Here is a 14,716-nt window from a genome sequence, read left to right as displayed (position 1 = left end):
TGGGGCTGCCGTTGTCGCGTCCGTAGCCGGTGCCGAGATCGATGCCGGGTTGTCCGTCCAGTTTTATTCTTAATGTTTTTTGTAGCGGTTTTTTACAACTGAGTGGCTTGCTCGGCCATTTCAGAGGGTAGTTAAGAGTCAACCACATTGCTGTGGGTCTGGAGTCACATATAGGCCAGACCAGGTAAGGGCGGCAGATTTCCTTCCCTAAAGGACATTAGTGAACCAGATGGGTTTTTACGACAATCCGATAATTTTATGGTCACCATTTCTGATACTAGCTTTTCATTCCAGATTTAGTTCATTAACTGAATTTAAATTCCCCAGCTGCTGTGGTGGGACTTGAACTCCAGTGCCTTCCCGCTTCCGCACCGTTATCTCTGGATTCTTCCAAGGATCTATCCTTAGCCCCCTCCTATTTCTCATCTACATGCTGCCCCTCGGCGACATCATCCGAAAACACAACGTAAGGTTCCACAATAGCAACAGAAAATGCTGGAAAAACTCAGCAGGTCAGGCAACATCCGCGGAGAGAAATTTGAGTTGACGTTTCGGGTCGAACCCTTCTTCAAAACTGGAAAGAAAAGAAAACAGATCGAAGGCAGGGCTGCGATCGGACAAAAGAAGTGAAAGAAACAAAAGAGCTAGACGAGATGGTAATAGGCTGAGATTAGGTGTAAAGTGTACTGGCAGGGCAAGAGATAGCTGCCAGGTGGGAGAGAGAAACAAAAGGAAAGGGGGGGGGAAAGGAGTGGAAAAGTTACAAGAAAAAATGTGTAATAGGGGCCGAGGTTATGATCTGAAATTGTTGAACTCGATATTGAGTCTGGAAAGCTGCAGAGTGCCTAATCGGAAGATGAGGTGCTGTTCCTCGAGTTTACGTTGAGCTTCCGTGGAACAATACAAGAGGCCAAGGATGGTGAGGTCCGAGTGGGAATGGAGCGGTGAATTAAAATGACAGGCGACCGGAAGCTCGGGGTCACCCTTACGGACTGAACGGAGGTGTTCCGCAAAGCGGTCACCCAATCTGCTTTTGATCTCCCCAATGTAGAGGAGACCGCATCGTGAGCAGCAAATAGAGTATACTAGATTGCGAGAAGTACAAGTTGTTAAGTATGTGTATTGTATTGAACAATTAACACAAAGACTTAAACGTATAACTCAAACAGGTCTTTACTGGTTGGAGGTAGGGACTATACGTAGGTCTTTACTTCATGCCCACAGGCGGGAACTGAGGGGAGATCAGTACCCACAGTACTATTTATACCCCTATGGCCAGGAGTGGTACTGCGTATCACTACGCCCAACAAGTAGTGCAGTCCTGTCCATAGGTTCAAAGTAGCACACATATTACATACACAACATTCCTCCCTTCCTAGCTTTACAGTCATCTCCCCATTTAACATAACGTAATAACATATATACATATATAACTTCAGGTTTACATAACAGAATAACATAGATACATAGATAACTTCATGTCAAAACAGATCACAGATTCAATCTCTACGAACAGTTGCAACATACTCTTAGTGGGAACAGTTTACAGGTTCAGTCTCTGTGGGAACAGTTCGTAAATTCAGTCTCTGATCTTAATTCGTTCCAGACAGCATCTTTTCGTAGTGTTCGGCCGGAGGTAGTAGAAGTAACAATATTTTAAACAATTATTATTTTCGGCCTCTTCTTTTTCTTTTCTGCCTTTTTACAACTCTTGTCGTTCCCATCTTCTCGGCGGACAGCTGTAATGCTACCAACTCTCTATGTTCTTTAGACCTTAAGTGCTTCCTCCGGATTTCAGCACTTTGGGAGTTTCCATCACAATTTGGGCATACCACATCCTCGTAGTATTCACTATCACTCAACAGGTCGAGAGGCCCTTCTACTTCTTCCTTACCCAACTGGACGCTATCCGACTGCTGTTCCTTCTCTATCTCTCTTACTTCCCGTAGTAGAGCCACCTTCTTCCGATGTTCCGTAGACTTTTGGTGCTCCTCCATGATTTCTGCACTTTGGGGGTCAAAGTTACAAGCTGGGCAGGACAGGACATCGTAATATTCGGAGTCGTCCGACAGGTCATGGTAATATTCGGTGTCGTCCTGAGCTAGGCCAGCGAGAGGGTCGTCTATTTCCTCCATACCCAGCTGGACGTTAGCCAGCTCTTGTTCCAAATCCAGACATCTTTCCTGAAGAGACTTCTTCATGTGTACCTCTGCATCCAGCTTTTTCTGGGCTTTCAGCAAGTCGTTTACTAGTGACCTCATTTGTGATTTTAATACTTCAACTTCCTTTGGAGATTGATTGCTCGGACTATGCAATCCCTCTACCGGAGCAGCTGTTTCAGCGGTCTGTTGTTCTACATTGACGTGAGTCAGCGTACTTTTGGCATCCAATGGCTGCTCTGTTGCAGTCGTTTCAGTCTGTGTCGTCACATCAGCCATCTCAATGACTTTTGAGAGCTCCGAACCCTTTTCCTTTGAAGATCGCAGCTCGTGTTCAAGTTTTTCCCATTTCAGAGTCTTGTCCCTCAGCATATGAAGGAGTTGGCTGACCGTTAACTCTTCTGACACCAGATTATGGCACGCACCTTCAGAACCTGAATCAGCTTTGATTCGTTCGGCCTCCTCGCGCAGATGGTTGGTGTGCTCCTGCTCCATTTTCTCCATCAGTTGCTTCTGTTGCCTTTCTAGATTCTCCCACTCTGTAACAAAGAACTTTTTTATTTCATTCATCTCTTGCTCAAAACGGCGAATCATTTGTTCTAATTGCTGTTGTAGTTTGAAATGGAGTTGAGTTCGAGCCCAGTGTCCCTCAAAAATGTGCATATCAGTAGACTTGACAGACTCAGAATTCACTGTTAAACTATGTTGTTGTTGCTCAGTGGAATTCTGTGCTGAAACTTTGTCTTTTGCACATGGGTTGGTCTTACCATCATCAGTTCTAGAGTCTGGGCTGATTATCTGCACCGAGTTCTCACTCTTTATGGCTTTTAGCGAATGCCAGTCTATATTTATGTTTCTAAACCACTCCCGGCCTAGTAGTGGTGGACCTCCCTCCGGTAGCACATATAAGTCCATTATTTGACTTCCTTCGCCCTTGTTGGCCACTGCAACCTTTATTGTCCCGATGGGGTACACTCTCTGCCCCGTGTAGGTTGTCAATATAATCTCCGTATCCTGTAGGGGAATATGTTGGAATAACCTTCTGTAATCTTTCTTATTCATGACCGACAATGCCGATCCAGTGTCCAATTCCATTTTTACTTGGACTCCTTCTATCTGAAGAGTAACCCAAATTGTCTGGAGGTCTGCACCCTTACCAACGTTGAGTACCCTTAAGCTAGCCAGTTCAATACTGCTTGCGTCTGAATCGGACTCCTGTTCGGCCACCTTGTGTACCTTTGCGTATTTCCCTTGCGGTGACTTCTTGTTGCTGGTCTTCTTCCCTGACCTGCATACTCTAGCTATATGTCCAAGCCTACCACAAGTTCTACATTCTTGGTTTTTAAACCAACACTGGTTCTGATCATGCGTTGTCTTTCCACAACGATAACATTTGCCAGAACTCACACCCAATTTGTGTGCACTGAGCTCCGGTGACCGTAGCTGCATTACTGCCGTGCCTCTCGCTGCGGCTTCGTGTGCTGCTGCCATAGTGACCGCCTTCTCAAGCGTCAGCTCATTCTCCTCGAGCAGTCGCTTTTGTGTATCCTGTTTAAATAACCCACACACAAATTTGTCTCGTAATGCATCTGTCAGTCCCGTTCGAAACTGGCAATATTTCGCTAATTTACGCAATTCCAGCAAATATTCAGCATTGCTTTCATGCTGTAGCTGCCTTCTGTCGTAAAATTTAAATCGTTCCGCTAGCATCAGCGGCGTGGGGTTTAGATGATCTTTCAGGACAGTAACAATCTCATCGAACGTCTTATCCGCCGGTTCATCTGGTGATAACAGGTGTTTCAATTGCCCGTATGTCTTCGCACCCATTAAATTTAATAATGTTAGAGCTTTATCTTGGTCACGAATTTTATTGGCCTTACAATAATTTTTTACTCTTTCAACATATATGGCCCAATCTTCGAGGTCACTATCAAAGGTGCTAATATTCCCGTGTTTAGGCATTGTAGATTTGCAATTTCTCAGATTTTATTTTGTTTACTTGTTATCAAAGATGGCGGCTTCCCGCTCTTGCCGTCGTCCTCCGCCCACAAAATGGCGGTTTTCCCGCACTTGGCGGTCTTCACCCGTCCCCCGACGCCGTCTCCCTTCAGCCCCTGAGTGCGGCCCTTATCTTTGGTCCCGATCGCTGGCCCGCGCTGCGCCTCACACTTGAAGCGGCTCCCGGCCTCTGGCTCACCCGCTCGCGCGTTTCACCGCGGCTCTTATCAGGGATTGCGATCGCCCTTATCTTCTCCAACTTCCCCAGCCCTGTCTTTGCAGCCAACACTGCATGGCTTACCCCACCACCTAGGTTGAACAAGGAAACTGCAGAAAGACTTCTGTCAGTCGCTGGAAGCTGTCAGGATGTTTGCTGCACTCCAGTGCTCAGTCGCTGATGGAGGCTTCAGAGTCCTAAAGCCTGTCGCTTCTAGTGGGGTGGTGATGTTTGAAACCTCTCTTCAACTGCCGCAGGGTAAGAACCTGACTCGTCGCCAGTGTTAAGTATGTGTATTGTATTGAACAATTAACACAAAGACTTAAACGTATAACTCAAACAGGTCTTTACTGGTTGGAGGTAGGGACTATACGTAGGTCTTTACTTCATGCCCACAGGCGGGAACTGAGGGGAGCTCAGTACCCACAGTACTATTTATACCCCTATGGCCAGGAGTGGTACTGCGTATCACTACGCCCAACAAGTAGTGCAGTCCTGTCCATAGGTTCAAAGTAGCACACATATTACATACACAACACAAGTAAATCGCTGTTTCACCTGGAAGGGGTGTTTGGGGCCCTGGACAGTGGGAGGGGGGGAGGTATAGGGGCAGGTGTTACATCTCCTCCGCTTGCACGGGAAGGTGCCAGGCGAAGGGGAAGGGCTGTAGCCTTCCGGACTCAATATCGAGTTCAACAATTTCAGATCATAACCTCGGCCCCTATTACACATTTTTTCTTGTAATTTTTCCACTCCTTTCCCCACCCCCCCCCTTTCCTTTTGTTTCTCTCTCACACCTGGCAGCTATCTCTTGCCCTGCCAGTACACTTTACACCTAATCTCAGCCTATTACCATCTCGTCTAGCTCTTTTGTTTCTTTCACTTCTTTCGTCCGATCACAGCCCTGCCTTCGATCTATTTTCTTTTCTTTCCAGTTTTGAAGAAGGGTTCGACCCGAAACGTCAACTCAAATTTCTCTCCGCGGATGTTGCCTGACCTGCTGAGTTTTTCCAGCATTTTCTGTTGTTATTTCGGATTTCCAACATCTGCAGTATTTTGCTATCGTACAGTTCCACATGTACGCTGATGACACCCAGCTCTACCTCACCACCACCTCTCTTGACCCCTCCACTGTCTCTGATTTGTAATGCTGCTTGTCCAACATCCAGTATTGGATGAGCAGAACGTTCAAACAATTAAACCTGCCACCAACTCCGTTCTCTCTCCCTGGCCACTGTCTCAGGCCGAACCAGACTGTTCGCAACGTTGGTCTTGTATTTGACTAAAGTTGAGCTTCCGACCATAAAGCCGCTCCATCACCAAGACCGCCCACTTCCACCTCCGTAACATCGCTTGACTCTGCCCCTGCCTCAGTCCATCTGCAGATGAAATCCTCATCCATGCCTTTGTTACATTTAGACTCAACTATTCCAATGCTCTCCTGGTCGGCCTCCCCTCTTCAACTTTCCATAAACTTGAGCTCATCCAAAACTCTGCTGCCCGAATCCTAACTCGCACCAAGTCCTGGTCACCCCTGTGCTCGCTGCCCGTATCCTAACTCGCACCAAGTCCTGGTCACCCCTGTGCTCGCTGCCCGTATCCTAACTCGCACCAAGTCCTGGTCACCCCTGTGCTCGCTGCCCGTATCCTAACTCGCACCAAGTCCTGGTCACCCCTGTGCTCGCTGCCCGTATCCTAACTCGCACCAAGTCCTGGTCACCCCTGTGCTCGCTGCCCGTATCCTAACTCGCACCAAGTCCTGGTCACCCCTGTGCTCGCTGCCCGTATCCTAACTCGCACCAAGTCCTGGTCACCCCTGTGCTCGCTGCCCGTATCCTAACTCGCACCAAGTCCTGGTCACCCCTGTGCTCGCTGCCCGTATCCTAACTCGCACCAAGTCCTGGTCACCCCTGTGCTCGCTGACCTACATTGGCTCCCAGTCCGGCAACGCCTCAAATTTAAAATTCCATCCTCATTTTTAAATCCCTCTACGGCCTTGCTCATCCCCTACCCCCCCCACCCCCACCCCCCCCCCACGAACCTCCTCCAGCCCTACAACTCTCCAAGATCTCTGCGCTCCTCCAATTCTGGCTCCTGGTCCATTCCCACTTGTCTCCTTCTTTGACTTGGTATCAATTTTTTTTGTCTGATTATGCTATACTCCATATCTAACCTGTGCTGTACCTGCCCTGGGAGTGTTTGATGGGACAGTGTAGAGATATTTATACTGTACATTTCCTTTGTTTGTTAATACCCACAGGTATACTTGGAATTACATCAAGTCTACAGCATAGAAACAGGCCATTCGGCCCAACTGGTCTATGCTGGTATTTCTGCTCCACACGAGCCTCCTCCCACCCCTCTTCATCTGACCCTATCAGCAGGACCGTCCATTAATTTCTCCCTCATGTGTTTATCCACCTTCCCCTTAAATAGACAAATCCCCTAACATCGCTGTGAATACATTTTTGGGGGATATTTTGGGATAATTGTGAGAAATGTATCTAATGTTGCGTTCTTGCTCACAGAAATGTTGCAGAAGGTGTTTGAGGGGCTGGAGCCACTGAAGCTTTACCGCATCACGATTCACGCCAACAGGTCCAAGAAGCAGTGCAGAAGCGAGAGTGGCTACACCATCGGGTCTGGCAGTGCCTGCACTCAGGAGCACCGTAGGTCTCAAGCTCAATCAGCAGGCCAGAGTCTTATTATGATGACAATTATTGTACCCAACGTCAATCGGGCAGTAGTGCCAAGGAAGCAGGGGGCAGTTCTATCACCTCCCCTTGTGAAGTGTTTCCTGGACCTCTGTGGGGGAAAGGTCAGGGTTCTGGTTCTATGCAGTTGCCAGCAGCCCAGGATATCAAGGTGTTGGCAGTGATTCCGTATCAGGGAGCCAAGGCCGCACCTAAAAAGAAAGAAAGACTTGCATTTATGTAGCGCCTTTTATGACCACCGGACATCTCAAAGCGCTTTACAGCCAATGAAGTACTTTTGGAGTGTAGTCACTGTTGTAATGTGAGAAACGCGACAGCCAATTTGAACACAGCAAGCCCCCACAAACAACAATGTGATAATGACCAGATAATCTGTACTGAGTGAACATAAGAAATAGGAGCAGGAGTCGGCCATTCAGCCCCTCGAGCCTGCTCCGCCATTCAATAAGGTCATGGCTGATCTTCGACCTCAACTCCACTTTCCCGCCCGATCCCCATATCCCTTGATTCCCTTGGTTCAAAATCTATCCATCTCTGTCTTGAATATACTCAACGACTGAGCAACTACAGCCCTCTGGGGTAGAGGATTCCAAAGATTCACAACACTCTGTGAAGAAATTCCTCCTCCTCTCAGTCTTAAATGGCCGACCCTTTGTCCTGAAAGTGTGCCCCCTAGTTCTAGACTCTCCAGCCAGGGGAAACAATGTTTTTTTTAATTATTCGTTTATGGGATGTGGGCGTCGCTGGCAGGGCCAGCATTTATTGCCCATCCCTAGTTGCCCCTGAGAAGGTGGTGGTGAGCTGCTGCCTTGAACCGCTGCAGTCCGTGTGGTGAAGGTACTCCCACAGTGCTGTTAGGTAGGGAGTTCCAGGATTTTGACCCAGTGACGATGAAGGATCGGCGATATACTTCTGAGTCAGGATGGTGTGTGACTTGGAGGGGAACTTGGAGGTGGTGGTGTTCCCATGCGCCTGCTGCCCTTGAACTTCTAGGTGGAAGAGGTCGTGGGTTTGGGAGGTGCTGCCGAAGAAGCCTTGGCGAGTTGCTGCAGTGCATCTTGTAGATGGTACACACTGCAGCCACGGTACGCCGGTGGTGGAGGGGGTGAATGTTTAAGGTGGTGGATGGGGTGCCAATCAAGTGGGCTGCTTTGTCCTGGATGGTGTCGAGCTTCTTGGGTGTTGTTGGAGCTGCACTCATCCAAGAAAGTGGAGAGTATTCCAACACACTCCTTACTTGTGCCTTGTAGATGGTGGAAAGGGTTTGGGTAGTCAGGAGGTGAGACACTCGCCGCAGAATACCTAGGCTCTGACCTGCTCTTGTTGCCACAGTATTTATGTGGCTGGCCCAGTTAAGTTTATCGTTAATGGTGACCCCCAGGATGTTGATAGTGGGGGATTCAGCGATGGCAATGCCATTGAATGTCAAGGGGAGGTGGTTAGACTCTCGCTTGTTGGAGACAGTCATTGCCTGGCACTTCTGTGGCGCGAATGTTATCTGCCACTTATCAGCCCAAGCCTGAACGTTGTCCAGGTCTTGTTGAATGCGGGCATGGACTGCTTCGTTATCTGAGGAGTTGTGAATGGCGCTGAACACTGTGCAGTCATCAGCAAACATCCCCATTGCTGACCTTATGTTGGAGGGAAGGTCATTGATGAAGCAGCTGAAGATGGTTGGGCCTAGGACACTGCCCTGAGGAACTCCTGCAGTGATGTCCTGGGGCTGTGATGATTGACCTTTGTGCTAGGTATGACTCCAGCCAGTGGAGTGTTTTCCCCCCAGTTCCCATTGACTTCAGTTTTACTAGGGCTCCTTGATGCCAGACTCGGTCCAATGCTGCCTTGGCGTCAAGGGCAGTCACTCTCACCTCACCTCTGGAATTCAGCTCCTTTGTCCATGTTTGGACCAAGGCTGTAATGAGGTTGGGAGCCGTGTGGTCTTGGCGGAACCCAAACTGGGCATCAGTGAGCAGGTTATTGGTGAGTAAGTGCCGTTTGATAGCACTTTTGATGACACCTTCCATCACTTTGCTGATGATTGAGAGTAGACTGATGGGGCGGTAATTGGTCGGGTTGGATTTGTCCTGCTTTTTTGGACAGGACATACCTGGGCAGTTTTCCACATTGTCGGATAGATGCCAGTGTTGTAGCTGTACTGGAAAAGCTTGGCTAGAGGCATGGCTAGTTCTGGAGCACAAGTCTTCAGCACAATAGCCGGGATGTTGTCGGGGCCCATAGCCTTTGCTGTATCCAGTGCGCGCAGCCGTTTCTCGATATCACGTGGAGTGAATCGAATTGGCTGAAGACTGGCTTCTGTGATGGTGGGGACCTCGGGAGTAGGCCAATATGGATCATCCACTCGGCACTTCTGGCTGAAGTTGGTCACCAAAGCCCTGTTCAATTGTAGTAAGACTTCCTTACTCTTATACTCCAACCCCCTTGCAATAAAGGCCAACATGTCATTTGCCTTCCTAATTGCTTGCTGTACCTGCAGGCTAACTTTGTGTTTCCTGTACGAGGACCCCTAAATCTCTCTGAACACCAACATTTAATAGTTTCTCACCATTTAAAAAAATATTCTGTTTTTCTATTCTTCTGCCACCTTATTGCCCACTCACTTAACCTGTCCGTATCCCTTTACAGGCTCTTTGCCCACTCACTTAACCTGTCCGTATCCCTTTACAGGCTCTTTGCCCACTCACTTAACCTGTCCATATCCCTTTACAGGCTCTTTGCCCACTCACTTAACCTGTCCGTATCCCTTTACAGGCTCTTTGTGTCTTCCTCACATCTTACTTTCCCACCTAGCTTTATTGTCAGCAAACTTGGATGGATTGCACTTGGTCCCTTCACCTAAGTCATTAATATAGATTGTAAATAGCTGAGGCCCCAACACTTGCAGCACACCACTAGTTACAGCCTGTCAACCTGAAAATGACCCATTTATCTCTACTCTCTGCTTTCTGTCTGTTAACCAATCCTCTATCCAAGCTAATATATTACCCCCAACCCCATGAGCCCTTATCTTGTGTAGCAACCTTTTATGTGGCACCTTGCCGAATGCCTTTTGGAAATCCAAATATACTACATCCACTGGTTCCCCTTTATCTATCCTGCTAATTAAATTCTCAAAAAACTCTAATATATTTGTTAAATATGATTTCCCTTTCATTTTTAAAAAATTCGTTTATGGGATGTGGGCGTCGCTGGCAAGGCCAACATTTATTGCCCATCCTTAATTGCCCTTGAGAAGGTGGTGGTGAGCCGCCGCCTTGAACCGCTGCAGTCCGTGTGGTGAAGGTACTCCCACAGTGCTGTTAGGGAGGGATTTCCAGGATTTTGACCCAGCGACAATGAAGGATCGGCGATATACTTCTAAGTCAGGATGGTGTGTGACTTGGAGGGGAACTTGGAGGGGGTGGTGTTCCCATGCGCCTGCTGCCCTTGTCCTTCTAGGTGGAAGAGGTCGTGGGTTTGGGAGGTGCTGCTGAAGAAGCCTTGGCAAGTTGCTGCAGTGCTTCTTGTAGATGGTACACACACAGCGGGCCATGAGGCTACAGATTGTGGTGGAATACAATCCCAGTTTTGAGCTGCTAGATCTGTTCTGAATCTATCCCATTTAGCACGGTGGTAGTGCCACACAACACGATGGAGGGTGTCCTCAGTGTGAAGACGGGACTTCGTCTTTACAGTGACTGTGTGGTGGTCACTGCTAACAATACTGTCATGGACAGATGCATCTGCGACAGGTAGATTGGTGAGGACGAGGTCAAGTAGGTTTTTCCCTCGTGTTGGTTCTCTCACCATCTGTCGCAGTCCCAGACTGGCAGCTATGTCTTTCAGGACTTGGCCAGCTCGGTCAGTCGTGGTGCTACCGAGCCACTCTTGGTGATGGACATTGAAGTCCCCCACCCAGAGTACACTCTGTGCCCTTGCTACTCTCAGTGCTTCTTCCAAGTGGCGTTCAGCATGACGGAGTACTGATTCATCAGCTGAGAGAGGGCGGTAGGTGGTAATCAGCAGGAGGTTACCTTGCCCATGTTTGACCTGAAGCTATGAGACTTCATGGGGTCCGGAGTCAATGTTGAGGACTCCCAGCGCCACTCCTTCCCGACTGTATACCACTGTACTGCCACCCCTGGTGGGTCTGTCCTGCCAGTGGGACAGGACATACCCAGTGATGGTGATGGAGGAGTTTGGGACATTGGCTGAAAGGTATGATTCTGTGAGTATGACTATGTCAGGCTGTTGCTTGACTAGTCTGTGGGGCAGCTCCCCCAATTTTGGCACAAGTCCCCAGATGTTGGTGAGGACTTTGCAGGGTCGACTGGGCTGGGTGTGCCATTGCTGTGTCCGTAGCCAGTGCCGAGATCGATGCCAGGTGATCTGTCCGGTTTCATTCTTATTATGTTACATAGCGGTTAGTTACAACTGAGTGATTTGCTAGGGCATTTCAGAGGGCAGTTAAGAGTCAACCACATTGCTGTGGGTCTGGAGTCACAAGACCATGTTGACTCTGCCTAATCATGTTATGATTTTCTAAGTGCCCTGTTACCACTTCCTTAATAATGGATTCCAGCATTTTCCCGACGGCTGATGTCAGGCTAACTGGCCTGTAGTTCCATTTTCTCTCTCCCTCCTTTCTTGAATGGCGGGGTGACATTTGCGGTTTTCCAATCTGCTGCGACCGTTCTAGAATCTAGGGAATTTTGGAAGATCACAACCAATGCATCCACTATCTCTGCAGCCATCTCTTTTAGAACCCTGGGATGTTGGCCATCACGTCCAGGGGATTTGTCGGCTTTTAGTGAAGGGTGCCATCGAACGGGGTAAGCTAGAGAACTGGGTGCAAAGGAGGCAACAGCCAACACACCTGGTCCATTCACAAAACCTCAGGCCAGAAATATCTATCTTCCTCACAAACCTGGAGATGGAGATTAGTTGTTGCAAACATTACTCTTGGCCCAATGTGGGTCGTGAGATTGGGAGTCAGGAGGTGATTGACCCCTGGTCCTCCTGGGGATTGAGGTTCATGTTATGGAGACCGTTACTTGTCACTTTACCCCAGCACGTTCCTCTCCTGTAAGCGGGCAATCTGCAATTCTTGACATAAGGTGAGGGTCTCGCTCTGGTTTGTGTTGGGTTTTCCGACTCCAAACGTTTCATTATCTGTCCAAAGCCAAAACTGCTCCCAGTCTCGGCACATAAATTATTAGAAGCTATTGGCCGGAGCCAATGACTGTTTTAGGGACTAATTGGAAGCTCCTTCAAAGAGCCGGCACAGACGTGATGGGCAGAATGGCCTCCTTCTGCGCTCTATGATTCTATGATTCTTTTTATTTTTAGCACCAACCTCTGGACCCAGCAAGGTCAATGTGACCAACATCAGGAAAAGCTCTGTGTTCCTTGAGTGGAAGGAGATGTTACTGGAACAGTGTCAGGGCACGCTGCAGAAATACCTCATTTTCTACACGGACACCTGGAATCACACTCACAGTAAGCAAAGAGCAGCCCCAAAATACATCCCACCACAATACAGCCCCGGCGCCCGAGCGCAGACACCCAGTGTCCGAGCGCAGCCCCCTGCCCTCTGTGCCCGAGCACGGTCCCCGGTGCCCGAGCGCAGACGCCCGGTGCCTGAGCGCAGCCCCCCAGTGCCAGAGCGCGGCCCCTGGTGCCCCCCGGTGCCAGAGCACGGCCCCCGGTGCCAGAGCGCGGCCCCCGGTGCCAGAGCGCGACCCCCGGTGCCAGAGCGCGACCCCCAGTGCCAGAGCACGGCCCCCGGTGCCAGAGCGCGACCCCCGGTGCCAGAACGCGGCCCCCGGTGCCAGAGCACGGCCCCCGGTGCCAGAGCGCGGCCCCTGGTGCCAGAGCACGGCCCCCGGTGCCAGAGCACGACCCCCAGTGCCAGAGCGCGACCCCCGGTGCCAGAGCGCGGCCCCCGGTGCCCGAGCGCAACCCCCAGTGCCAGAGCGCGGCCCCCGGTGCCAGAGCGCGGTCCCTGGCGCCAGAGCGCGGCCCCCGGTGCCCGAGCACGACCCCCAGTGCCAGAGCGCGGCCCCCGGTGCCAGAGCGCGGTCCCTGGCGCCAGAGCGCGGCCCCCGGTGCCCGAGCGCGACCCCCAGTGCCAGAGCGCGGCCCCCGGTGCCAGAGCGCAGCCCCCCACTGCCAGAGCACGGCCCCCGGTGCCCGAGCGCGGTCCCTGGTGCCAGAGCACGGCCCCCGGTGCCAGAGCGCGGCCCCCGGTGCCAGAGCGCGGTCCCTGGTGCCAGAGCGCGGTCCCTGGTGCCAGAGCACGGCCCCCGGTGCCAGAGCGCAGCCCCTGGTGCCAGAGCACGGCCCCCGGTGCCCCCCAGTGCCCGAGCGCAGACGCCCGGTGCCAGAGCGCGGCCCCTGGTGCCCCCCGGTGCCAGAGCACGGCCCCCGGTGCCCCCCGGTGCCAGAGCGCGGTCCCCGGTGCCAGAGAGCGACCCCCGGTGCCCCCTGGTGCCAGAGCGCAGAGCTCCTTGTGTTGGATGTGTGAGGGATTGTGTGTCGATCATTGTGCCTCCTCTCAGTGATCGTGTTTGATTCTGTTTTGTTATCAGCTGTCGCTGTTAACTCTTCGACGTTGAGTTTCACTCTGATGAATCTCAACACCTCGACCCTGTATACCGTGGAGATTTGTGGTGTCACTAGTGCTGGACAAGGAGTGAAGACTCTCCGAAACTTCCAAACCAAGGATTATGGTATGTGACCCATAGCCTGGTACCTGAGATTAACCCTGTCTGATTGCACAAAGGCAGCAAGGAACTACTTGCATAAATACCTGGACTTTGCACCTTCTCTGTGAATACCTCTGTGCACCAGTGGGTGCCCTTGTATACCAACACATATTGGTGTGTACGCAAACATTCGCTTGTGTATTGCAAAGAATTATATAGAATTTACAGCACAGAAACAGGCCATTCGGCCAAACTGGTCCGTGCCAGTGTTTCTGCTCCACACGAGCCTCCTCCCACCCTCTTCATCTCACCCAATCAGCATATCCTTCTATTCCTTTCTCCTTTGTGTTTATCCAGCTTCCCCTTAAATGCATCTATACTATTCACCTCAACCACTCCCTGTGGCAGCGAGTTCCACATTTTCACCACTCTCTGGGGAAAGAAGTTTCTCCTGAATTCCCTGTTGGCTACATTAGTGACTATCTCAGTACTGCTCCCACTCACCACATTGCTGCTGCTACTCCCGGCTCTGTGGGAAATGCTTTCACCCATGTTCATCCCCACCACATTCTTGCTCTCTCTCCCCTTGCCCCTTCCCTCCCCCCCCCCTCCACTCTCGAGCCTCCACCACACACCACCCCCCCCCACCCCGACTCCAGACCCTCCAGTCCCCTCCGGACTGCCCACCAGCCGGTCACAGCTTTCTGAGGTGGTGGGCAGGTGCTGAGCTGAGCAGTGGAGGGGAAGCTGCGGCTAGAGGCAGCGCTCGGGAGATACGTTCTCATTCCAGGGGGGTTGGGAACCCTATAAGGGGGCTGGAATACAAAGGGGTGGAAGTTATGCAACATTTATATATAAAGCTCTGGTCAGACCCCATCTGGACACTGTGTTCAGTTCTGGGCCCTGCCCCTCAGGAAGGATATA

General features: G+C 50.7%; 1 protein-coding gene across 1 annotated transcript in view; it reads left to right on the top strand.

Annotated features, from left to right (window-relative positions):
* LOC147107936 (interleukin-12 receptor subunit beta-1-like) overlaps positions 1 to 14,716 on the top strand; it is a 182,232-nt gene that overhangs the window by 154,990 nt on the left and 12,526 nt on the right. The window contains exons 11-13 of the mRNA XM_086005973.1: positions 6,903 to 7,043; positions 12,435 to 12,584; positions 13,676 to 13,816. Coding sequence (XP_085862099.1) covers positions 6,903 to 7,043; positions 12,435 to 12,584; positions 13,676 to 13,816 — 432 coding nt within the window. The remainder of the gene's footprint in view (positions 1 to 6,902; positions 7,044 to 12,434; positions 12,585 to 13,675; positions 13,817 to 14,716) is intronic.

Source organism: Somniosus microcephalus, chromosome 13, assembly GCF_052327205.1.
Source record: "Somniosus microcephalus isolate GS21.2 chromosome 13, FLI_Smic_1.0, whole genome shotgun sequence".
Classification (NCBI taxonomy): Eukaryota; Metazoa; Chordata; class Chondrichthyes; order Squaliformes; family Somniosidae; genus Somniosus; species Somniosus microcephalus.
The sequence above is the reverse complement of the archived record's forward strand: the minus strand, read 5'-3'. Positions and strand labels throughout refer to the sequence as shown.